Here is a 26,200-nt window from a genome sequence, read left to right as displayed (position 1 = left end):
TCCCCTTCACTTCGAAAACTCCTCGAACGGTAGTGTCTTCTCCTTCTCAACTACTTTCAGTTTTTGCAATCGTACCCCAGTACCGCAACTAGATGGCCATGGACTTGCCTTCGAAGGCAATCCGGGAGCCTAACCAGGCCGATGTCTACCACCAGCTCTGTTCAACAGAACTGGTCCAGAAAACTGTTCGAATCATATTGCTGCCCAGGGTTTATAATGTAGCCCAAACCCACTTCAACCCATTTTCAAATAACAATTGGTGAGCCTGAACAGTAATCCAGGCCCACAACTAAACCCTACAAATATCTATCCATCTGCTTCCTCTCTGCTGCCTAAAGCCCTAATCAAATCCCTCATATTTCTCTCTGCCACTTCAACGTTTATCTCAGTGGCTACCTTTTCAATTGGGTAAGGAACTACTATCCTTTCTTTGGATTCTTTGGGGGTTTTCTTGAATTCCTAGTTTGTGTTTTTTCTTTATTGGTTACGTGAGTTGATTTTACGAAGTTTAATTCTTTTCTTATTTATATTTTCAGTGTGAAGGCTAGATTTATTGCGAGTGAAGAAAATGGTGAGGCCTTATGGTAAAGGGCACAAGAGAAAGAAGAAAGGGGAGAGGTATGATAAAGAAGAAGATGAAGTGGAAGATAAACAAGTTGAAGAAGAGAACACTGATGATGAGACTGAAATAAGCGCACAAGATGCTGAAGAAAAAACAGAAGAGGAAAGAGAAGAACTACCAGAATTGGAGGGCATTCCTGTTGGCCCAAGTACTCAAACTGCCAAAAAACCTGGGGTCATATTTGTGCTGGAAAAGGCATCTTTGGAAGTTGCAAAAGTTGGAAAGGTTTAAAGACTAACTTTTCATCCCAATGCTTGGTTTTTACTAACTTTTCATCCCAATGCTTGGTTTTTAAGTAACTTACTGGATTCATTGTATGGCTTAGTGTGGATTTTTTATTAGTGATATACAGGCTTGGTGTAATGTTTTGAATTTGGGATAAGGGTTACGGAGAGTGATTTTTGAAGTCTTTGTTGGGATTTTCATGAAGTGGGGTTTTATCATTTTGTTGGAAGTTTTCATTTTCATCTGACTGGTTTTGACGTTTTGTTTGTACAGAATTACCAAATTTTGAATTCTGAGGAGCACGCCAATTTCCTGAGGAGGAATAATAAAAATCCTGCTGATTACAGGCCTGACATCATTTATCAGGTTAGTGTCTTTTATTATTGAAAGCACTTATTCTTCTTCGTTGATTTTCTCCCATACCGGTGAAATCTCTAGGTGCATTTTATTTTTTTTCCTATCCTAACTAGAAGTCAAATTCCTGAGTCATGTTGCTTGTTAGACCAACCCCATGACCGTCTTTCATAAGCAGGTCCAACAGTATCAAAACTAGTCAGAGTATTGTTACTTTGCTTGGCATATGTCACACTTGTATTAATATCATTGTTGCTAATTCCAGGCTCTCCTATCCATCTTAGATAGCCCATTGAATAAGGCTGGCTGTTTGCGAGCTGTATATGTGAAAACAGATAAAGGTGTTCTTTTTGAAGTTAAGCCATATGTTCGTATTCCAAGGACTTATAAGCGTTTTGCTGGTATTATGTGTAAGTTCAGTGATCCCCTCTGATACTTCTCTACAGTGTTGGTATATAGCGCTTCTTCTTTTTGTATATAGTTTTGTATTTGTTGTTTACCACCCTGTTCAATATTGCAGTGCAGCTGCTTCAAAAGCTTAGTATTGCTGCTGTTGGTAAGCGTGAGAAGCTTTTGCGCGTGATCAAGAATCCTGTAACCCAGCACCTACCTTTAAACTCTCGTAAAATAGGTGAGCTTTAATTTTTATGGTTTTCAAAGTCATGGTATGGTACAGGAGAGATAAAGGTTGCTTGCTGTTGTATCAGGCTTCTCCCATAGCTCAGACAAATTGGTCGAAATGGAGAAGTATGTAGCCGGAGTTGGTGGTGACACTGACCTTGTTTTCGTGGTATGCTAAAAGTAACTTTAGTACTATATATACTCTCTCTGTTGAGAAATTTATTACCTTTTTAATCTCTCTCAACAAAATAATTTTCAGGTTGGTGCTATGTCCCATGGTAAAATTGAATGTGATTATATAGATGATTTTATATCAGGTAAGCTCTTTCTAGATTCATTTCTTTACATCATCTTATGCAGAAATCATGCACAGTAAAAATCAATACTGATTAGAGTCAGTTTCTGATAAAGAATTTGGACCCAAAGTTCATGTAACAAAGAGGAGCGAAATTTTTGCTGACGGCATCAGACCTAAACATATTTCTTAGCTTGAAGCATTCTGCGAAGAGTCTTTCATCAAGACTCCATGCAAATTAATGCACAAGTCATAGCAAATAGGTTAAATCTATTGATTGGCTATAAATGCAATCGGTTACTTGTATAATGTTTTCTGGCATCACTTTAGAACCTCCGAATGTCCTGTAAACGTATTTGCATTTTAATTGTTGTGAAGCTGAGACATTGTCCTACTGGATATCCTGTCTATATTTGACATCTAGGGTTTTTGAAACAGAAATCCTTATCGTGTATTCTTTCTTTTTTGTCCCTTTCAGTTTCAGAATATCCGCTGAGTGCTGCCTGGTGTATTGCAAGGATATGTGAGGCTGTGTCAAAGAAGTGGCGTGTACTGTAAACTTTCATGTTTCTGGATTTCGTCAACGATATCATTGTATGGTAGTTTATAACCAGTCTTGAAGACTGAAGTACATGTAAACCAAACCGCAGTCCAAAAACAATTTGATTGGCAATTTTCATTTCTTTAAATGTTACATGTTATTCTTGTGCTTTACCAGTAAAGCACCTCAAATTTCTCATATGATCTGGAAACACCCTTGACCCAGAGCTTAACTAGGTTTGGGTTTGGCCAAACCTAGCGGATTAATCTGTTACTCGGGTGATCTATTAAACTTAGCGGATTAAACTTAGTAAAATATTTTATTTTATTTTAGTTTGCCTAAAGCAGTTGGCGCTGTGAAGCAATTCTGCAAGTTAACAGATGATTTCCCGAGGAAATTTTGTAACTATTCGTAAATTTTCTGCTATACACTAGACAAATCATATGTCAATGTACATTGTGCTGTGCTGTATCCTAGATCAATAATTTGCTAACATACAAAAATTATAGACAACCATTGTTTCGTTTGGTTGATTGATGATCAGTTTCTTTTCCCGTTGACGAAGCGATTTGCTTCTTGAGGTTGAGGATCTCAATTCCACAGGACGGTAACTGGTTCTTTAGCTTCTTTGAAGCTTCCTCGTACTCTCTGTTCAGGAATTCCATTCCATATATTTTCAGTTTTCTTTTCCGTTTTCAATTTTTATTTTCTAATAAAAAATTGAAAAATGCGTTTATTTTTCAAAATTTTTGAAGAATTGTTCCACTAAAAAAAACATCAAGATCAATAACTACTATAAAAGAATCAAAACCATTATTTATAATATAATAGTTATGTTCATATAATAATTTAACTATAAAAATATTATTTTTATTTATTTAAATAAAATAAAATTTATCATAAAAAGGCTGTGCCTATTAACTCCATAAAAAAAAATAGTTTTTTATTATAATAAAAATAAATAAATTTATAACATTAACCAGATATATGAAAATATAAAAGAAAATAATTTCAATGCTTTTTGTTGTTAAGAACATGGTAAAACTGTCTGAGAAAATGATTTTGTCTGGATTGAAGCACAAATCAGGGATACCCTTCCCTTGATTCAAAGGAACTACTAAAAAGTATTGCTGCATGCCTTAAAAAAGAATAAGAAAGAGGTTGTATGCATGAGAAAGAAACATTGGACTAGACAGGCGAGATTTACAAGAGAAATTATCAGGTATTTGACAAAGAAAAAGCTGTTCTATCCCTCAGTACCTTCATTTTTATCTGTTTTCATCTTACACTAGTTATTATAGCCGCAGCTTTTTCTTAAATACAGACTACAGTTGAGAACACTATGCACAACCTCTTCCTAAAAGTTTAGGTAAACCTGTACAGAAGGGAAGCCTTTTAAAGATTGTCATGTAAGAAAAACTCTCTCAAACGTGCACGCCTATCCTCTGTGCGACCTGCATCAGCAAAATCCAAAGAGAGAGTTCACACTTTCTGGAAAGCAGCTAATGTTGATGATGATGAATTAATAATAAATGCAAACAATGACAACGATGATGTTCAAAATGGATACCGACTGTATTATGCATAAACAATGGCAAATTGCAACCTGAGTCATGTTTGCAGTAAACCGAGCCCAAATACTATCTAGAGCCACAAAATAGATACTCTAGAAACAAACATATTCGTTGCAAGTCAGATCACTATCCTCGTAAAAGTTCTCAGTCATTATGCCAAATTTTAGCTATATTACCATTAAGATAAATGGGGTTGATTTCCAATTCCCATGCAAATACTGCATTCCTGCCTCCATCTCATTATGAGAGGTTCATGTAATCAAATACTGTCATGAGATTTGAAACTGTGAATTCCAAGAAAAAATAATACACTCTTCCTCATTGTCGATTTTCTCCTAGTTCTTTATTGATTAGTGAAGCTTACCTCCTTGAAGGAGTGGACATCACTTCCCCAAAGCCAAGCATCGCATCCTGCATCTCTCGCACCCCATATATCATTCCTACGATCATCCCCTACATGCACAGCATCTTCTGGTTTTACTTCCAACAACTCACAAGCTTTTAGAAATATTGTTGGATTTGGCTTCTCCGCTGCAACCTGTTTGGTAAAATAGTGCAGAATGATTGCCAATACCAAGGAAATTCATTCTTCATCTAATTTGCTTAGCTACATGAAAAGATTCTAAATATAATAGTTGGAATATCACCAAATGCAAACACATCATGCATATGATCAATTATAAATGCAGCAAAAATGAAACAAAATTCAATTATTTGAAGATCGGATGTTAAGTTTATCTTCCAACAAATCAGTTTCATTCTACTTTAGTTTACATCTACTTTAGTTTACATAATAATATGGAAAGAGTCTTATGCCGACAACAGACCTTTAACCCCTTTGAAAATATTCATAAATGAACTATGAGACAAGAAACCAAATCTACAAACATGGACCAACTTAGTTTCTCTGTTTCCGAGTTTCTTAAAACCATGAGTAACAGACTACTGATGAGCAACCTGTGCAGAAAAAATCTACAAACATGGTCTTAATAGTGACATACAGCATATGTAAGAAAAAAGATTATATATCATTCTATGCATTTTTTTCTCGTTTTAGATATACTTCTGTCAGAAAGTAAGAGAAAAGATCTTAATGCATGTCTCTATGCGTGTCATGAAGGGTGTGTGTGTGTGTTTTTGTTTTTTTTTTTTTTTTGGGGGGGGGGGGCATGATTTTCTTACTTCAGCTGAAACTGCCACAGCATCAAACCAGTGGTCACAGTTTAAAGCCCGCAGGAGAGGTCTAAGTCGGGTGTCAAAGTTTGACACAACAGCCAATTTTACACCTGCCTTTTTAATGGCCTCAAACACTTTCTCAGCATCAGGATCACAGAGGTGCCAGGCCTTGAGATAAACAGCACATGAAAAGTTACGACCCAAATATAACAAATGCTTTACAAAGGCAAAAAAATTTCTATTCTCCAACAACCTACCATACCTTTTCAGTGGTATAGTAGTTATAAAGCTCTTCAAAGTACTGAGTATCTGAGCAGCCGGTGGAAGAACTGACTATATACTGCCAGAAGGGCCTCCCATCGTTTACATATCTGCAATAGAATGTAAAAAAAAATATCAAGCTGTAGACCGCAAGAAAAACAAATTGTTTCCTAACATAGCACACAAGTTGTTGGGAGTTTTTACAGATGAATTAATTGGCAGCAGAGGACCCCTGAAAAAAAAAAAACTCTGTGATATGGCCATTGTTCCTATATGTATTCATTTTGGAGTCCAAGATAATATTTGACAGACATACACATCCGTGTGCAACCAGTGTCCATTCTCATGTAGACAATGACTTTGCACATGGCACCTAGGTAGGGACATCCTAGGAAGATACTGACTGGAAAACAGTTTGACTTTATTAGACCTTCAAAAGAAAAAAGAAAAAAAACGTGAGATTCCATGGATCACATTCTGGAACACATTCTTGGAATTTATTCCATAATCCATTTAAGGATATTTATAATTGTTTAACAGTCCAGTCTGTCCATATAACATCAAATACTCTTATGAACCAAGCCCTGCACACTAAAAAAATGAAATGCTTTAAGCCAAACTGACATTATTTCCATAATAATCCCGAGGGATCATTCCTGAAAAAGTTTTTTTTAAAATGAAAACAGGCCAAGCCCTTACCTAGTACAATAACATTGCCAACAATACATCAAAGCAAATTTGCATGAGATCTTAGCACAATTACTATTATTTGTCTATTCGAATCATTTGCAAGGACATGATATGCAGTTGAAGCTACGAGCCATTTGCATAAAATAATTCTAGATTTTGTTACACATGTTGAATCTGTATAATATATCTGCCAAATGGAAAGAAGGTTACCAAAGAACCTAACTTGTTAACTGCATTATTTGGCTTATTATACGGAAATGCAATGAAGACACTGAATGAATCAGTATAACAAACACAACGTAATAAAAAAGACTCATGAAATTCTTTGCTATCATTATTTTGCTACAGCAATTCAGCAGTATATCATAACTAATTCCTTCTAAATGGGAAAATAGAAAAGGGAACAGACCTGAGACGAGATCTGCCCCAAGGCTGCCCATAAGCCCATCTGTATCTTCTTAGTATCTCATCCTCGGAGTACTCCACTCCGTACTTCTCCCCCATCTGTCTATATATCTACAATAACAAAACAACAATTCATCACTGTATTCATATGAAAATCCGTTCACATATAGACAAGAGAACCATAAAAGAGAAAATGTTAATACCACCCAGAATAATTCATCCAAAAATATTGACAAACTACACAAAAGGAAAGGCATGAGTTATTCGCCATATATACTATATAGAGCAAAGTTACATACAGAATCCATGAATGAAAAAAAAATTCAGGCTTTCCCCTTATCTAACGGCTAATCTTTCGACTCTATTAGAGATAGAGAAAGATGGCAGCATTGAAATTAAGCTAGAAGCTGATTTCACTGATAATCAACAAGCTCTCAAAACACCACCCAGAATCTTTCTGAGAAAGTCAGGAGAATAAATTAACTAATCAACTACAAAATTCAAAACCCAGCACATCAACCAAACCACTAATAAAAAAACAAAACTTTAACACAAGCACCACCACTTGAAAAACCCACAACAAAACACAATCCACGCAACACAAACACTCCAAACCCAGAAATAAAAATCACAAAAGAAGAAAAAAGAAGACAGCTCTACACATTAGCACCTGAGCCATAGGCTGTGAGGGAACCACAAGAGTACCAACAGCATCAACAAGCAAAGCTTTATGTGTAATATCACCATACAAAGACTTCCTATAATCCTCATAATCCTTCACTACTGCAGCTGCAGATGTTGAATACTTAGCCAGCCCCTCAAAAGAAGACCCAGATCCCATTACCCTCTGAGCCTTGTCTTTAACATTATTAATGAAGGTTCTTGAAAGAACCCTTGTTAATTTTGTTCTTGCTGCGTCCATCACTACCTTTTTAGCTACATTCAATGTTGTCTTGGGGCTCCTTTATGCGTGTCCTTGAGTTCTGGTTTTTGTTCAAGTGGCAAGCAGAGCTTGAAAGCAGGAACTGTTAAAGAACTTGAAGAAAGACAGAATCTGCTAACGTGGGAGCTTACAATAATGGTCTTAGAGGGATGTTTTATTACGTTTTTACCATTCATCTGATGATAACGTTGTCATTTGATTTTGTGTGTCGGGCTTATCTTTTTGGCTTTTGAACAATGACTATTAATTAGCACACAAGATAAGATAAAAGGAAGATTCCAATTATTTTTTTATTGGAAGGTTCCTTATTTCTTAAAATAGTGAAATCAGATTGTATATTTTTTTTTAGAGTTATTTGCAAAGTATTTTTAATGATGATTATATCAAGTTCGTATAATAAAGTACAGTATACTTGTAGGATTATGTGATTCTTTATTTGATTAATATATTTTTATATAAATTGGCCAACTAAAAACATTGTACCGAATTAATTACCTATTATTTAAAAAGAAAAGTAATTAAATAATAAAAATAAATAAGATATATTTTTTATATAAATTGGCCAACTAAAAATATTATACCGAATTAATTACCTACTATTTTAAAAGAAAAGTAATGGATAATAAAACAAATAAGATATATTTTTTTCTACTTGTTATTTTGAAAAATACAAGAACTCAATTCAAAATTGTTAAGACATGTATTTATTTTATATTATTCAACCAAATTAGCTTTTATATTTTTTCTACATGTATCTCTTCTGTCAGCCGGTCAGTTGAATAGACAAGGAACCCGGAAAGGATGAGGGCAATTTGGTAATTAAACAGATAACTTGCCCATATTATTCGCCAGTTTTACGTGTATTGAAGCGTGAAGCAACCCTGCATAAGCGATGAGGTGGCATCCAACGAAGGTAGTTAAATACCATGTCATCAATTTCCAGCATTGCCCTTATATCAAAGTAGGACCCAATTCATGGTCTATCTTATTTGACAAATTGAGAAATTAGTGCACAAAATGAAAACAATTGGCTTATTAACGTAGCATCATTTTTTATTTTAAATCACGATATTTATTAAAATTATTATTAATACTTATCATACTTCAGAAGTGTATTATTTACTTCAAATTATTATTAAGGAACACAACAACTATTTTATCATCCTTTAAAAGGAAAAATATAAAAATATACTAATTTTCCAATTTTTTTTGAAAAAGCTATTATTCTGCCAAAATTATTAAAAAATTATGCTAATTTTTTTTTAAAAAAATACCCTATCTTATTTGAGTGTGCCCGTTTTTCTTGTCCTACATCATATCTTTCTGTTCTACGTGACAAAATGACGAATACACACGACATAAAAGTCTAGTAAGCTTTAGCAATTTTTTATTTATGATTGATTGGTTATATATTTGTCGAAAGTATTTTTAAATATTCACCCAGATGGACAAGAGCAGAAGCCTTTTTTTAATATATTGGTGGAAATATAGACAAGAGTTTTGGAGCAAAAAGCGAAAGGGCATTCACAAAATAAATTTTATTACGAATCATCCAACAATTAATTCTAAAATTAAATAAATATATGGCTGTGAACCATGAAATTAATTGAAATTTTGTCACGGTTCCGACAGCGACATCCCAAAATTTACTATTTCACTGAAATTTCTTGTTTAGATGTCATTTCACCATTGATTTGATGCTAACCGGTGAATTTATGCTTCCAAGCGACTGTTCAAGCAAAACATTGCTGGCCACACGAAGCAACTCCAAGCACAGACCACTGGATCTATGTCTGTGGTTAGAATTGTCGAAGGAAAAGCCAGAATCTTATAAAGGACCCATTTTCTGCTGCCAGAAAGTCACATTCAATAACATAAAAATGAACACTTTGACATGACAGTACCAAAAGCCAAGAGCCCACAGCCTTGACACTGATTCTCCTTTCAATACAGTGATAATTGGCCCTAACTTGACTTTTATATTGCGTGCAAGTTTAATAGTAATTAATTTCTAAAATGATTTTTTTAAAAAAAAATATTTTTTAAAATTATATATTAATATAGCAAAATAATTTAAAAGCATTAAAATTTTTTAATTTTAAAAAAAATCAATCTTTAACAAAATAAAAAAAAATTGAAACTCACACATAAACTCCCAAAGACATATATTGGATTCTAGACCAACATCTAGAGCAACTAATATCTTGAAAACTCCATAAAAAGGTTCTTGAATCCATTGCCCCATAGACGATGGTACGACACATCCAGCAATGCAGAACAGAAATGGTGGTTGTTGACTTGTTGAAGCCTTGAGCTGGCCTGAATTGCTAATCTGGATTTGAGTAATTAAAAAAATAAATCTAAAAAAGATAATCTTACAGAAACATATCAATTCGATCACCTACAATCACCTAAAACCGGATCAAAATGTGCTAAATCTCTTTATGTAAGTTGAATTTTTTTTTCAAAAAAAAGGATTAGTACTCAAAATTTGATAGGGTGATTAAGGGTGATGGCAGCATCAAGCCAAAAAAAATTATATTACTCAAATCCTTTTTTTTTAGTACTAATCCTTTTTTTGAGTTTCAATGACATATGCAATACGTTCGTGCACTTTTTTTGGCAAAATATATTCTGCACTTTGATAAGCTATTATCACACAGAGCAAAAGTTGATAAAATTATAATTTGCAAGGAGAGAAAAAGGCACCCTATGTGCGAAAAAGCAACACGAAGGGAAGTGCAAATCCTTTCGTTTCCTTTCAAACGTGTTTATAGAAGCTCGGGCTCCCATGTCTATATATGATGAAAGGTTATTCGTTTGCATGCAATTCTTAATTTTTCTCAAAAAAATATTCACACCAATATATATTTGCAAGTTCATATCTTATACCTGCCAGCAAAGGGTAAATCTATCGACCCTATCCATAATCTCCCATCTTTCTCCATCACTTCACTTATTGATCTCAATCTATTTCCATCTCTGTCTTCAAACACTTCCACTATGTCACCGTTCTCACTCAACCTCACTGCCAAGCCGCCGCCCCTGTACTTGGCCAAAGCTGTTTGAAATTTCGTTATGTCCAATGGAAGTTTAAGCAAAACTTTCCCGATCCATGGATATGAAAATAGCAACTCAGAAAGCTTCTCTCTTTTCGAATTTATACCAACCCAGTATCCTCCTCTAGGGCTCCTTTTTATGTTATCTGGGAAACCTTGTAGCTGAGCAAAGACTTCAAGAGCTCCAGCTTTTGATGTTTTTATCCAATACCTTAAGATCCTACAGCTGGTGGTCTCTGCTAATAAAACGAAACTGCCATCCTTGCTTAATGCTACTCCGTTTGGAAACGTGAGGTTCTTGAGAAGTACTGTAACTTGTTTGCTTGCTGTATCATATTTCATCAGTCTTCCTGATTTATCCCCGCTCAATACCACAGATAGATAATCCCTGCATTATTGCATTTATCATTCAGGTTATGATCATAAATTAAGATATACAAAAACATATGTGCATGTATGTTAAGGCTGGTCATTGTATTTTTCTTGAGAAACCCTATATTATGTATTCAATACTTCATAAATGTATACATATTTTTCTTTAACGTTTATAAGAAATTTGTGAGCAATTATTTAAAGTAATTATCATGCGAAAGAAAGTTCACATCCTCGCGGTATAAACTATAAAATTGGGATAGCTTCGAATTTGTCCCCAACTCGTCAACCAATTTTCGATCGGATCACAAATCTAATTTTTTTTCAATTAAGTCTCAAAGAATCACAATTGTTTTTAACTGGGCTTTCTCGTCTACAAATCATCATAAAAAAAAAAAGTAGTATTAAAGGCCAAGTTATATTCGATTTTATGTATTTCCATTTCATAATTGATGCACTATGATAAAAAAAAATAAATTAGGGATCTAATTGAGGACTTATTCTATAATTAGATTATGGGTTTAATTGAGGAACAAATTAGTTTATAGTCCCAAAAGAGAATTTGTGTATAGATGGGGACTTTATGAGTATAAACCGAAAGTTCTCCTAATATGATCATTTAATAAACTAATTAATTAAAAAGGAAAGAAGAATAGAGTCTTTCACATACCTTCTTTGGTATTGTGTGGTACTATCAGTAAAATAAATGGCACCACTTGATTGGTCTATGTCCAAACTGTTAGTGAATCTGAAGGGAATTCCTTGTGCATGTGTCGCGATCTTAGTGGCCAAGCCACCTTCAGGCCCCACTCTAAGTAATCCCATGTAAGCATCGGCAATATATAGATCACCGTGTGTTTCGTCGAAGCATGAACCTAATGGACGCCCGCAAACGTGCTCCATCTGATGGTGATCTTGTGGTCCTCCACAGCCGTCCCTGTTTGAAATCGTGACTCTCAACTTGTTAGAACGAGTCAATACAAAAATCCTTTTAAAATTAAGGAATTAAACTATTCAATTCTATATAAAAATCCCACGAAAAAAGAAGAAGAAATTGTTTGATTCGATATAGGAATTGTCACAAGTGCAATTCCATTTGGAATTGCATTTCATTAATCATTATAATTCTCCTTCAACAATTTGAGACGACGACTTATTTCAATTGTTGTTCATTCCTTATACATGGATAAATTGTTGTTTAATTCCAAGAAACAACAACTTTTTATTGTTTATTCAGTAAAAATGGCATACAATAATATTTTTTGGTGAATTAAGTATTTTATATTTCAATAATATTAGACTCGATACTTGTTAATTACTTCAACTATTCTATGACTTAATTTAGTTTTCAATGATTAACAGCTAAATCAATGCTTCATTGGCAATTTTTAAAAAAAAAAATGGTACAGGAGCGGAGGCAGGGAGTGGCTGGCCTGCAAAATCCCCCGTCTCTCCCTTGAATAATTATAAATTTTAACATTAAAATTAATAAATTTTAACTTTTAACCCTTCTTAAAAGATCTTTTTTAATTTGCCCCTCCAAACCTAGTATCATGGCTCCGCCTCTTGTCTACTTAGCCATCAACTTTTTAATCTTATACCAACGTTAAAATGGCTCTGTTTTAAGGTTGTTGTTTAGATACATACCTGTTTGGAGAAGTTACAGCAAAATCTATCCATCTTTTTTTATCTCCTTGCCATTTGATTATCCTGCCATCCGACAAACTGGTATAGGGACCCTCTCCAAGTGAATCAAATGCAAAACTTTCAGGCCCGATGGCACCCACAATCGGAGCCTCATTAAGTTGACTAACTTTGGCGTCGGAGAGAGGTTCCAAATTGGATGTTTCAGAGAAAAATATAACAAAGACGAAGGTGGAGAGAAGAACAGGTATGGCCATGAACAAGAATTTCGTGGCCATAGTTATGGAAAAAGAAAAGAGTTCTTGGTAGTTCAAGAAAGAAGAGTTTATGTGCATTAGGAGTTGTTTTTGTTGTACGCAAGAGGTAAAAGGGTGCGTTTTTGCTTTATATATTATTTATTGGTAGATATAGGGTTATAGACATAAAAACAATTTCTCCCTCTCATTTATGATTGGTTGGGAAATTAAGAAGAATCTCAATATATTTGGACCAAATTAAATTTGCACTCTATGTCTTATACTCGAATTTCTTTGCTAAGTACTTAAAAATTATGGAATATTTATGTATTTTACTAGCTTCTCTAGCAGACATTCAAACTACTATCACTGTTTCTTAATTTATATAAAGGTATTATATTCTCACTTGAAATGTAGTTAATGGATTTTAATTTTTTTTTGTGTCCTCAAAGAACACAAGCAATGGGATTCCAAACTTTATCAATATTAATTTTGAATTTAATAATTAGATTAGATGAAATTAAACACGTATTTGGATCTGGACATTTCTTTTGTGTTTTGGAAAGATCGAGCATGGTATTTCCTAATTTTCTTCATTGATTTTGAGCAAACAAGAACACACCATAGGCGTTTACAAACCATACATGTGTTCTCCCTTAACTATGCAAATGAAGCTGACGTTCTTATCACTAGAATTTAATTCGTCGAGGAAATTAATGGTTAGAACTCACATGGATTGCATTTTTATTGGCGACCCCATAGTATTCTTGCTCCATTTTTATTTTATTTTATTTTATTTATTTTTTGGGGAGGGAGTGGAGCTATCTTAGGGCGGGTAATTCTAGTCCCAAGATAATTGTATAGGCTATTCAATATTTACTTACAAAATTGTATATTAACCCCTTCAAATACATTATAGAATAAGAGTTTGAAAGACTACATAATAATTTTTTAAGGATGCTAAATGGATTTGTTTATTTTCTCACTCAATGTATGTCAAATCATTTACATGAGGGGAAATGAAACTAATTTATTCTTTTATTTAGACAATATATAATTAACTCATTTTGAATTGAAAAAAATAAGAATATTAATTACCTCGTATGAATAGCTTTGAAATCATCCAATAAATGATTAATTTTTACTTATAAATTAAATAAAATCTTGATTAATCACTAAGAAACAATCATCTAAAAGTAGTAATTAATATGTAATCTTTTTTATATATTTTTCGTGCTTTTTCTAGAACTAAATAACTAGATATTGGACTCTAATCAACAATAAATTTTAGATACTTTTGTAAGATATTGTACTCTTATTATTCCATCATTGATGTGATATCTATTTAATTTTTTTGTCCCAAACCATGGTGCTGGCATCTTTTTCATCTTTTTAACAGTAGTTTTCATATATTTTTCTTTTTTGGTTTTTCTCTTGTTAATTATTTAATTTGCAACGAAAGATTGATGTAACATACAAAGTAGTGTAAATGTACTAAGATTTAGTTTGGTATCGCAGTTATAATTATTATAAATAAAAAATATTTTAAAAAATATTATTTTAATATATTTATAAATAAAAAAACACTTTAAAAAATTATCACTCCACGCTTCCTAAACCAACTCTAAGTCAATTGACAATGGAATTTCTTCTCTCTAGATACATGTCTCTTGTGTGCAAAGTGCTAAACTATACATGTTAAGATTGCAGTAGCTTCTAAAAAAAAGAGAGAGAGGTTATTTCTTAGCTACTATATATATAATGTTGGAAGAAGAATCATCCCTGTTCTATTGACTATTGGGAAGCCAAGAAAAAGGTTGCTTGGCCCAATTCGATAATTCCAAAGTAAAAAAACATTATATGATCAACATTTTCAAACAAGGCTTGTAATTACAAGAATGTGGTTAAGGTTAGCTCTCACTTTCGATTAATAACCACAGAACTAAAGATAATTGTCAAAAAATAAACATATATAGCTAGTATCGATCCAAGCCAGGCATGCAATGGTATATATCATCTCCTTCACTCATTTCCTTTTTCATATACATTTCCTTCTTTTGAGAAGTGCAGGTGCCTTGTATATAGATTGAAAAAAAGTGCAGGTGCATTGTATATAAATTAAGTACCTCTTCTGGGAAGTAATTGCAAAATTGATCCAACGCCTTTCTTGTTCTTCCCATTTGATGATTCGACCGTCGGATATTCCGGCATACGGTCCCTGGCCAAGTGGGTCGAGAGCAAAACTTTCAGGTCCGGTTGCACCATCGAGTGAGAGAGTTTCCCACTCCCAAAGCTGGCCGTGGCCTTTTTGATCCATAACAGATGGTTGATACAAAAACTCATGATTAATTGCAATCAAGGCTGATATTAGAACTACAATTGTTGCTGTTAAGAATAGCTTTGCAGCCATGGCTACGGCGAAGAGGATCCGGGAAGGAGATTTAGATAATCAAGAGGCCAAGAACCAAATATACACGATGAGACAAGTTTTTGTGTTGGAAACACCAATTAGACACGACTTCGTCCGTACGTGAAATAACTACATTAAAATTTTATTCGTTATTCATATTTTAAAATAATTAACGTGGGATACCTTGAATATCCCCATTTAATTATGCAAGCTAAATCTCAAAATCCAAGTGTTAGGTTTTACTATTTTATGTTGACGAAATGTTCACGTCTATCGGTCTAAGTATACGCCACATGGGCAATTGGGAGCACTAGCAAGCCACATTTCTTCGATCTAATTAGTAATTTGTATTTGTACACAGCACATTCAATGAATATAGCAGCTTATTTCTATTTAAACATGCTATTAGAGCAAATACAGTACATGGCAGTCTCATCTCTTTTTATTTCGACGACTTCTCAGCCTTCTATTCTTTCTCATTCTACCTTGCTATCCCTCGTCATGCCTAACTCTCGTCAATCTTTCTCTATCAAACCAACTTCATCCACTTATCTCAGTTAGAGTATTCAATGATCACATCAATTTTGAACGGCTACAATCTTAACTTTCATGTCAAAGTCACTAAGCCAGCTTCTTCTCCACTTGTTTTCAATGCTGAAACCAATCAAGTAGAGCCTAATCTAGAGTCTCAAACCAGGTTTGACAAACCTGGTTTCAAATGGATCAGATGTTGTTAAGTTGGATTTTTTCTTCTTTGACAGAAAGAAGTTTTTCCATATGTCATTGGAATGACAGCAACTCATGATGCTTGGCAAGCACTGTTAAATTAAAAATTGTCGATAAAATTCTTGAACCTTGGGCTCATATATGAATGAATCTATGATGTTATCTTTTATGATTCAAATCCAAGGCCAGATTGTTAGAAAAAGATTATTTTTTGTGTGTTAATGATTTAGTTAACATCGAAATGTGGAGGAAATTAAATTTAATGTGAAAAAATAAATGTCATTAACATGATCACACACTTGATTCGGCTGCTCAGCCCTTCTGCCCATGCTGCCATATCCATTTCGACCAGCTCATGTTACTCCTGTGTAGTAGACGAGGTGGCTCCATATTTATAATACATTGGTCAAAATGGTCTTTAATTAATGTAATTCAGTGTTAACTTTGAGTCCCGTTGAACATCGACCACAACGTGAATATTGTCTTGTCAATTTCTTTAGAATTTCATGTCAAGTTATATGAAATCAGAGGTCACAGCTCAAAGGAAAGGTTTTAAAAAGATATATACTTTATTTGAAATATATTAAAATGATAAAATAAAAATAAAAAAAATTCTAATTCTAATAATAACAAGGACGAAAAAGATATATGTAAGCCATTCAAGAAAACTCATAAAGTTAAATGGGCACTAAAACTTTAAACGTTGATAGTTTTTTATCTCAAAATTAAAGTTTGGTAGGCTAAATTCAAAAAAATTGATTTGGATCCCTACAGTCTGGGGACGATGCTTGCGAAGTCAACGTAGACCTTTATTTATTTATTTATTTTAACTTTTAAAAAAGTAATCCTCGTATGATTCAGCTTCTAGTCAATTCTAAAAGAACGTTAGAGAGTATAGTTATTATTGGGATTATTTTTTAAAATATTGTTTTTAGATAAAATATTAAAATAATATTTTTTATATTTTAAAAATTATTTTTTATATCAATACATCAAAATAATATGAAAATATTAAAATAATTAATTTGAAACAAAAATAATTTATTTTTTTAAAAATATTTTTAAAACACAAGCTTAAATATCGTACATGCTCTAGCTTTTTTGTTTTATTTTAATGGTTGTATATTAATTGATGTTAGTGAGATTGTAATTCCTTTGATCGTGCCCTAATCTTGGGCTTGTATTTTCGTATATTTTGTAAGAATATTAGTTTGGAAAGACATATTATCCGTCAAGATTAAAAAAAACCCTAATATTGTATAATGATATTGATGACTCTAAATGATATCAATAACAAATACTTTCTTGCAAAGAGATCGAACCCTCTATTGACCTTTAAGTCATGGCCCATATTTGGGCCCAATCATAAGGCATGAGTTAAATTATGCCAACACAGCATTTCTCTAATACTCACACCACCGTAACTCGTTTTTTGCCCATGTTTTTAATATATTTTTTAAAAAATTAAAAAATTACAAGATTATAAAAAATATATTTTTGACGTGATTTCATTCGACTAATCTTCTGTCATTTCATAGTTTTGAATCATTTTGTTTATTATTTTCATGATAACAAACTTATTTTAAAAAAATTAATATGTAAATAAAAATAAAAATAAAATAATTTTAATTTTTTTAAAAAAACTTTTAAAACGTGAAAATAAATATATCTTTATAATCGGTTAATATCATCTCAACATTAAAAAATATGAATAGCCATTAATGCATTAGATTTTAGAATTCAATCAGAAAAGTTGTTCTGTATATTTTATATAAAAATATATTAAAATAATATATTTTTTTTATTTTTTAAAATTAATTTTAATATTAATACATCAAAACAATTAAAAATCACCAAAAATTATTTTAAAATTAAATAAAATTAAATAAAAAAATCGCAGCAACCTGAATTGAAGGGCCAACACTAGTAAAAAAAATGAATCACTTAAATTTTCTGAGCTAATTTGGTTAAAAGTTTTTGAAAATGGAAAATTCGGGTAATTCTCCGAAATTATTTTGGAGAAAATTGGTAACGGTTCAAGAATTTTGGAAAATCCAAATTATTCTAAATAAAAAAAAATTCATAAATATACAAGTAATTTGTTGCTTGGTTGGAAAAGAAATAAATTACAATGAACCAAAAAGGTACTCAAATTATTCCAGAAAACTCGGAATTTTTTATTTTCTTAAAATATAATTAGAAAAATATAATTCAGAGAATCAAAAAATCCCCATCTCCTCGATCTCCTTCATATCAGCACCATTGATGTTGGGGGCTACACAAGAAAAATGACATACAGCCTGCTTGTTCACCCTTTTCTTTCTTTATTACTCTAGTTGTTTTCTAACCACAAGGAAATGAAAAGGAAAGTTGGGGTAAAATTCTTACACAGGAGCTTTCTGCGAAACATTTCGATTACAAGTTGTAAGTGCCAAGAAAAGGCATAAGTACTGAACCAATCCAGAGCTTACCATCCTTCTCCTCTACTTCACTAATAAACCTTAATGTTTTTCCATCGCAGTCTTCTAAGACATCCAGAATTTTCCCTTCCTCGCTCAGCTTTATCGCAGTTGCATGTGCCTTTCCTCCTACTAACAGTGAGTGCAGTTGCTTGAAGCTGAGTGGAAATTTTAACAAAGTTTTCCCAATCCATGAATTTGAAAGCACCACCTTCGCAAAAAGTCCCTTTTTCGAATGCAAAGCCACCCAGAACTCCCCTTTTGAATTTCTTCTGATATTGTCTGGGAATCCTGGAAGCTCGGTGAAAACATCAGACTTTCCAGCATTAGGGCCATGAAGCCAAAACCTTAAAATCCGACAAGTTGTGGTTTCAGCTACTAGCAGAAAGGTAGACTCCTTGCTCAATGCAACACCATTGGCAAAAGCGAGGCCTCGTGCTAAGACTGTTACTTCTTTGCTTGATTTATCATATTTCAGTAACCTACCCGTCTTGTCTTTGGTCAAGACTGATAACATAAATTGTCTGCCAATAAAAAAAATATAACAAACAAAAAGAATGAATGAACAGACCGCGAATGTTTTTGGAGAAAAAAAAAATCAGGATACAAATAGAAGAATGAAATTTGTTATGCTTCTATCCCACCAAAAAACTTCTAAATGCAATAAGCAGGGGTAATTAAAATCAAAAGGTTAATCTGAATGCAACCACACCTCTCTGCAAATAAAGGCATAAAGGAAATAAATGCCTGGTCTCCTGTTACCTTTCAATCTGGCATTCTTCTGACCTTTTTAAATAGCAAGTGGTATCTCCTCCTTTAAGATATCTTTAAAGGAAACTTCGACACTGTTAACTATGAAAATCCGCTTAGGTTCTCTACAATAGTCTTAAACTTCCATAGCTATGCAATAAGTTTGACATCTAAAATGCTCAAACTCATAGGCCATTTAAGGCTTCAATTTTAAAATATTTGCATTTCAACATGTATTATTCTCACTGAATTTTCTTTTAACTGGTTCTTAATGGCACAGGTTTCTCAAGTCTACAAATAGAATTCAAGGTTTAAGCCAAATATCTTGATAAATTCACCCCCACCGCCACAGGAGAAAACTATTAAATATCAGAACATTCATGCCTTGAGAATAAAAGCAAATGCATGCTCTTCTATGCTTAAAGTACCTTCTTTGGAAGACCATGCTCGTATCTGTGAAGTAAATCACATCTTCCTGCTCATCAATGTCCAAATCATTGGTGAAGCGCATGGGTTGGCCTTCTAATTCAGTGACAAGTGGCGTGGCTAAACCTCCAGTTGGACCAACAACTTGAAGACCCAAGTAAGCATCAGCAATGTAGAGATTTCCAGTTTTCTTATCAAATCTGAGTCCTAATGGCCTTCCACAGACATGTTCCATTTCAGGAGCAAATGGGCGAACACACTCGTTCCTTGCAAATTGAGAGTTGCGGTGAGTCAAAAAAATGTGAAACTTTATGATGTATGATAGAAAAAATAAATAAAAAAATCCAGTGTATTCCTGATGGTGAGTTCTCTCGGTCTATGAAACAGAGGGAATTTACACTTTCCACACAATTGAATACCACCACTGTATCAAACCATTTAAAGTAGTCAACAAATCCAGCAACTACATTTCAAGCAGCCAGTTAACTAGACAAAGCTACCACCAATTCACTTCCTTGACAAGGGAAAGGCAGAAAGAAGTAACGAGCACTATGCACTTAGATGGTTGAACAAACTGAAATCTAAACCAACAATTATCGGCATCAACTACTGTTTTCTAGAATCAAATACAGCCCCTTAAGCAATCCTACCCGTGGAACAATTTCGTTCCATTCAAAAACAACTCATTCATGTGATTTCTTTTTGCTTATGCATTCAAATTCGCTCTCTACTTGTGAAAAGCTGAATCTTTTATTTGTTGATAAAAGCTACATGAAAAGAAATACAATCAGAGTCAATTGCAACGGATGCTCAGATATCCAATTAACAGTATTTGACAAGATGCGATGTAATAACAAGAAAAAGGTGCTTACTGCAATCCCTGTCAGCACAATCTAAGCAACAACTCTAGAACAAGAAAATTTCCAAATTTGATCTAAAACGACTTCAGCCCTTCATGAAAATATAAATTTGCAAAAGCAATCATGCACACAGTCAAATTTTTTCACTAAAAATACTCTCTTTTCCATTCCTCCGCTGCTCAAAGAGGAAGATCTTTGCTGGCCAATCATGATTAAGGAGCACAATTTAACACCAAACAATCAAAACAAACACTAGTTTTGATAACTCAAGTAAAAATAATCCAATAAACAATAAAAGACACAAACTTTGCTTCATGGGCTGTTACCGATTAGAACTGGTGGTGGCAAAATCAGTCCAGCTTCCACTACCATCATCTCCTGCAATCCACTTGAGAACTCTACCGTCGGCAACACCAGTATAGGGTCCTTCCCCATTGGGATCAAAAACCAAGCTCTCTGGCCCTACAGCTCCACTGACATGAAGGATCTTCGCAGAGTGAAGATGGTCATGAGATGTTGGGATGGTAGGTGGTCCAAGGAGTTTAGTTGGACTTGTTAGGAGAATTGAGACGATGGCCACTAACGTTGTTGTTGTTACAACTAACAATAGATTCTTGTTCATGGCTTTTTGGATTTTCTTAGGTTCCTTGTCAAAAAAAAAAAAAAAAGGCTTTTTGTTAGGTTCCCCTTTTTGTTAACACAGTACCATTCGAATTTGAGATGGTTATTGCGATAAGAAGAGAGAGAGGCGTTCTCATCTGTCGTGCAGTGGTAAACTAGATAAGGTGTTCTGCGCTTATCATGGCCGAATCAAATTTAAAAAACAACTCATACAATGATCGCATTTTCAGACGAGAAAAAAACAAAGAATCCGTGTTACCATGTTGATTAATTTAATAATATAATTTACAAAAAATAATGATAAAAAAAACTTAAAAAAAAGCTATTATGTTAAAAATTAAATGCTTGTTTGTTTATATTATGAAATGATATTCTTTATATATTATTAAAGTTCTCAGCAATTTTTTTTATAATAAAAGTAAAAATTAATTGAGAATAAAATAACCTTACAAAAAATAAAATAAAAATTTGAAGCTCAATTACCAATAAAGCAAACATTGAAGAAAAGAAAGAAAAAAAATTATTTAAAAATAAATAAACCTAACTGGGTGAACATGTTAAATTCACGGTTTGGTTGTGAGATTGAGTTACCCTCACACATAGAAAAAACCGAATAAAACAAATAAGGTCAACTATCAAACAAACTAAATGATAAAATGATAAATTGAAAAAAAAATATTTTTAAAAAAGATAAAACAAAACCTGAGTCAATCTGAGTTAACTCGACTAACTCATGACCTGGTATATAAGATCGGGATAATCCTAGAAATAAAAACAAAAAAATCACGAAATTCAAGGTCCGATAACCTAATGTCGAATGATAAAATTGAAAAAAAACACCTAAAAAATATCAAAGTTAAATCGAGTTAGTTTTCAAAACCCGTAACCCGAGTCATGAGACCATGATTATTCCATAAAAGAAAAACATTAAAAACTCACAAAAAAAAATTCTTAATTATCCAAAATTAAAATACAAAACAATGAGGACCAAATCATTGTTGGCCATCAATATCTCTTAATCAACTTAATCATCAATATCTCTAAGAATCAACCCAATAACTTAATGCTGATTTTATAAGGGTTGATTCTTACAAATCAACTTAATTGTTGGCCATCGATATCTCTTTACTTGATTGATGGAGAGAAAATCAAAGTTTGAAAGCTGAATCTTGCCTTAAAAATGAAAAGATTGTGTTGTTGGTCATATAGAAAGGTTGATTGAGCGAGCATGTCTGACACGAAATCTGCAGTTAATTATGAGAGTTAAACCCTGATTTCTCACATCGTGATTGTAGTTGACAACTTGACAAATCAACCCAATAACTTAATAACGATTTTATAAGGGTTGATTATTACAAATCAACTTAATTGTTGGCCATTAATATCTCTTTACTTGATTGGTTGAGAGAAAATCAAAGTTTGAAAGCTGAATCTTGCCTTAAAAATGAAAAGGTTGTGTTGTTGGTCATATAGAAAGGTTGATTGAGTGAGCATGTCTGACACGAAATTTACAGTTAATTATGAGAGTTAAACCCTAATTTCTCACATCGTGATTGTAGTTGACAACTTGACATGTTAGAAAACACATTTCTTTCATACACTAGGAGACTTAACCATGACCAACATTAAGCCCTAAAGTTGCATGAGACACAATTGTTTTTTCCTTTCTTCTTTATGCCAAGAAATCTATAAAAGCATGTATAAAACAAAGTTGTTTTCTTCGTATCTCTAACAATCATTTCTTCTTTTATTTGCTCAAAACACACCATTTCACTATATATGAAACGAAGCTGTTTTCAACCTTGATTAGGGTTTCTTGTAATTCAATTGGGTAGAACTTCAACATAGTCCTCCCACTTCAACACTTTTTGCTCATCAATCCATGATCTTCCAATTTTTTTTATTTTTGGTTAATTTTCATCTTCTTTCCTTAATTTATTTCAAGTTCGCCCTTGATTGAGTCCCCTTAATCCCTCTGATCTTTTCAAGGCTTCCATTTCAATCTCTGGTTTTTCAATTCTCTATTTTAAGTCAAATTAACTCCTAATATTGATTTGTTTTCCTTATTTAAGATTTAATTGATTTTTTAACTTGATTATTTGTTTTAAATTCATCATTAAACTTCAAATTCTTTTGATTTTAGACAAATTAAACCAATTTAAGTTCATTTCTTCAATTTCTCTTTAATTCAAACCGCAATTATGAACTAAAAATTTCTAAACTTTATTTTTGCATGTGAAGCTCAAATATCAATTCAATTTTCAACCCTAAGCTATATATTTTTAATTTTTCTTTTTGTGTTTTTGTATTTTTTTTTATTTTCAAGATTTTTTGACACATAAAAATTAAATAAAAGATTAAGAAATGATTAAAATAGCTAATTTATTGAAAAGATTTTTTTGTATTTTTCTAATTTTTTAAAAATATATATAAAAACAGGAGGTCAAAAATTAGATTATAACAGTAACATTGAGACCTTTTATATCATAAAATGTTGGAATATTGGTGGTGTTTTCGTATGAGAAAATGATAGATATATAAAAAAATTTCTTAAAGAATGCAATGTTACTAGGTTTATAGGAATCACCCTTTGATTCTATAATAATGTTTTACTTAATATGAATTCTATAAATTGATTTAAGTTGTTTTTTTTTTTACTTCTTACTGAAGTTATATATATAACTATAAATAACTTATACATTAAATAAAAAATAATGATAAAAAAATAAAGTATTAATGTAAAATAACATATTTTAGTTTTAACTTATTAGTTCTAACTTATACTATATTTATTTATATATAAAAAAACGAATTACGATTTATTACATACATTTTTTAATCATGATTTATCCATAGAAAAACTTTTGAATTATGATTTAAAATAAAAACTCACTTTCCATAAATCATGTCAAATAAAATCCAAGATTATGATCCAATATCTCTAAATATATATATAAAAACATTGAATTATTAGTTTCTGATTCTTTCCATCCCATTTACCCCATAAAAAAAAAGATAATAACCACTCTTGCTTTTAATCAAATTCTACTATAATAAATTCATTTTAACCATAGAGACAAAACAATAATAGATATAGAAACAGTCTCGGAATTGGGCTGGAAGCTCTATGCAAAAAGACTGACTGGGTCCAGTTTTAGGGTTTTGAAGCTGAGAAAAATGTCAAGGCACCTGTCGTAGAAGGCCAATCACTAAGTCATGGTTGGAGCTCGGGGCAAACCATGCCAGCCCAAGCATTTTCTTGCTTTAGGTTTACATCTTCTTTTCTATATTTTTCTGCTGAGCCGAACCCAAATCACTCTTACCCTAATCAAGCTGCACCTTCAATTTAACTTCTCTAGATTATCGAGAGATTTAATCCAATTCTGAAATAAAAATGTATCGATGGTAAATGAATCAACCCTTTTATCTTGTACATTGCAGAACTTTAAAAGGCATTTTAAAACATGGTTGTAAAACCCGCCTGACCTGTTAAGTTGATTTGAAACTAGATCGATCCAAGATCTTAACCAGGTTTTACATAGGTTAAAACGACAGTTGGAATTGGCCCGGGTGACCGGCATAACTCCGGTGAGACCCGATATCTATAATTTTTTTCATTAACAGAACGATGCTGTTTTGTTTAGAAACCTCGGCCTCCCCTTCTTCTTCCCCTATTCTTCTTCCCCCTTTTTGTTCTTGAGTTGTTTACATCTATAAATGTTTTTCGAAAAAACTCAGTCCAGACCCCCACTCTCGCGCCCTCTGTTCTTCATTTCATTTCGACATTACTGCATCAAAAGTTCATCGTTTACAGGTAATGTATTCTTTCCCACCGTTGCCAAATCTTATTATAATTGAAATTAACATGCTCTGGTATTTACCATAAGAAGTTCTTACAAAGATTACCATAGTGAACAGTGACATTGTTTTTTCCTATTTGCAAATATTTGAGAGGCGGGGACAAGCTCACAGGTTCAGTTTCCCATACTCTCAAGGAAAAGTCTAACAGTAGACATTTACAGCTGAGGTTTGGTTATCGTCTTCAACGATTATAAATTTTGGTATGCTAGCCAAATTGTGTTCTTGAAACTACTTCTGGATGTGTTGGTATTCTGTTTAATTTCTTGCAAAAACATGTCTCCAACAAAACCCCTTTGGATACCATGTGACGAGGAAAAAAGTAAAAAACTTGTCATCCTCGGCAAGTTGGATAGACTTTTATTTGCAAGTTGCCGTAGGTATACTTAATGATGCAAGCCATGATTCGAATTTATGCAAGAATCGTAGCTATCTGAAAGAATAATGCTAATATAATGTGTGATATTTATAAAATTGAATTTTATGAATTATAAAATTTGGAATTGTAATCAATTAATTGCTTTGCCTCTTGACTTGTAGCTTGCTTTGTTGCTTTTTGTCAAAATATGCCAAAATGCTTATCAATTCGTTACTTTTATTTACATGTTGTTATTCTTCTTCTTTTTTTTGTTAAACTTTTTAATAAAGTGGATTAGTGGAAGAAATTATAGTAACTTTATTTGTTTAGGTATTTAATGTGTAGTCCCCCACGAAAACATTTTGTCATTGATTGAAAAATTAAGAGTCGAGTTTTTTATTTTTATTTTTAAAACTTAATTTTCAATTTATTTTCATATAAAAACATGAAAAACATATCCTAAAAACTTGTATAACTTAATTTTTAATCTTAAAACACATTAGTTTAAAAACTTAGAATTAAACCAAATCAAAGCACACATTTTAAACTTCAATCTAGTTTTTTCTAGCATTAATTAAGGCTCAAATTATCTTCATTAAACCCTCTTTTTTAATACAAATCCAATCATATTAAAATTGACATTAGCACTTGAGGCTGTGGCCCAGCGGTGAAAAGAACTTGTTACATTCCTCTACACCAAGATTTAAGTCTCAC

General features: G+C 32.6%; 4 protein-coding genes across 4 annotated transcripts; 1 reads left to right on the top strand and 3 right to left on the bottom strand.

Annotated features, from left to right (window-relative positions):
• Positions 1–271: 271 nt before the first annotated feature.
• Positions 272–2,806, top strand: LOC133677349 (uncharacterized). The gene is made up of 8 exons (XM_062099332.1): positions 272–408; positions 537–847; positions 1,121–1,213; positions 1,467–1,611; positions 1,722–1,832; positions 1,909–1,991; positions 2,082–2,139; positions 2,596–2,806. The coding sequence occupies exons 2-8, from the start codon at positions 569–571 to the stop codon at positions 2,673–2,675; spliced, it is 849 nt and encodes a 282-aa protein (XP_061955316.1). The 5' UTR covers positions 272–408; positions 537–568; the 3' UTR covers positions 2,676–2,806.
• A 1,013-nt stretch (positions 2,807–3,819) lies between these two features.
• On the bottom strand, positions 3,820–7,843 carry LOC133677350 (uncharacterized). The gene is made up of 6 exons (XM_062099333.1): positions 7,435–7,843; positions 6,769–6,875; positions 5,671–5,779; positions 5,415–5,576; positions 4,597–4,770; positions 3,820–4,112 (listed from the first exon to the last, which is right to left on the bottom strand). Exons 1-6 carry the CDS (start codon positions 7,684–7,686, stop codon positions 4,083–4,085), a joined length of 834 nt encoding a protein of 277 aa, XP_061955317.1. The 5' UTR covers positions 7,687–7,843; the 3' UTR covers positions 3,820–4,082.
• A 2,544-nt stretch (positions 7,844–10,387) lies between these two features.
• Positions 10,388–15,504, bottom strand: LOC133676466 (protein STRICTOSIDINE SYNTHASE-LIKE 2-like). The gene is made up of 3 exons (XM_062098130.1): positions 15,145–15,504; positions 11,809–12,075; positions 10,388–11,154 (listed from the first exon to the last, which is right to left on the bottom strand). The coding sequence occupies exons 1-3, from the start codon at positions 15,426–15,428 to the stop codon at positions 10,587–10,589; spliced, it is 1,119 nt and encodes a 372-aa protein (XP_061954114.1). The 5' UTR covers positions 15,429–15,504; the 3' UTR covers positions 10,388–10,586.
• A 2,951-nt stretch (positions 15,505–18,455) lies between these two features.
• LOC133677356 (protein STRICTOSIDINE SYNTHASE-LIKE 10-like) lies at positions 18,456–21,457 on the bottom strand. The gene is made up of 3 exons (XM_062099348.1): positions 20,976–21,457; positions 19,792–20,055; positions 18,456–19,137 (listed from the first exon to the last, which is right to left on the bottom strand). Exons 1-3 carry the CDS (start codon positions 21,269–21,271, stop codon positions 18,570–18,572), a joined length of 1,128 nt encoding a protein of 375 aa, XP_061955332.1. The 5' UTR covers positions 21,272–21,457; the 3' UTR covers positions 18,456–18,569.
• Positions 21,458–26,200: the final 4,743 nt, after the last annotated feature.

Source organism: Populus nigra, chromosome 17 (genome assembly GCF_951802175.1).
Source record: "Populus nigra chromosome 17, ddPopNigr1.1, whole genome shotgun sequence".
In the NCBI taxonomy this organism is placed as follows: Eukaryota; Viridiplantae; Streptophyta; class Magnoliopsida; order Malpighiales; family Salicaceae; genus Populus; species Populus nigra.
This window is presented reverse-complemented; position numbering and strand designations above follow the sequence as displayed.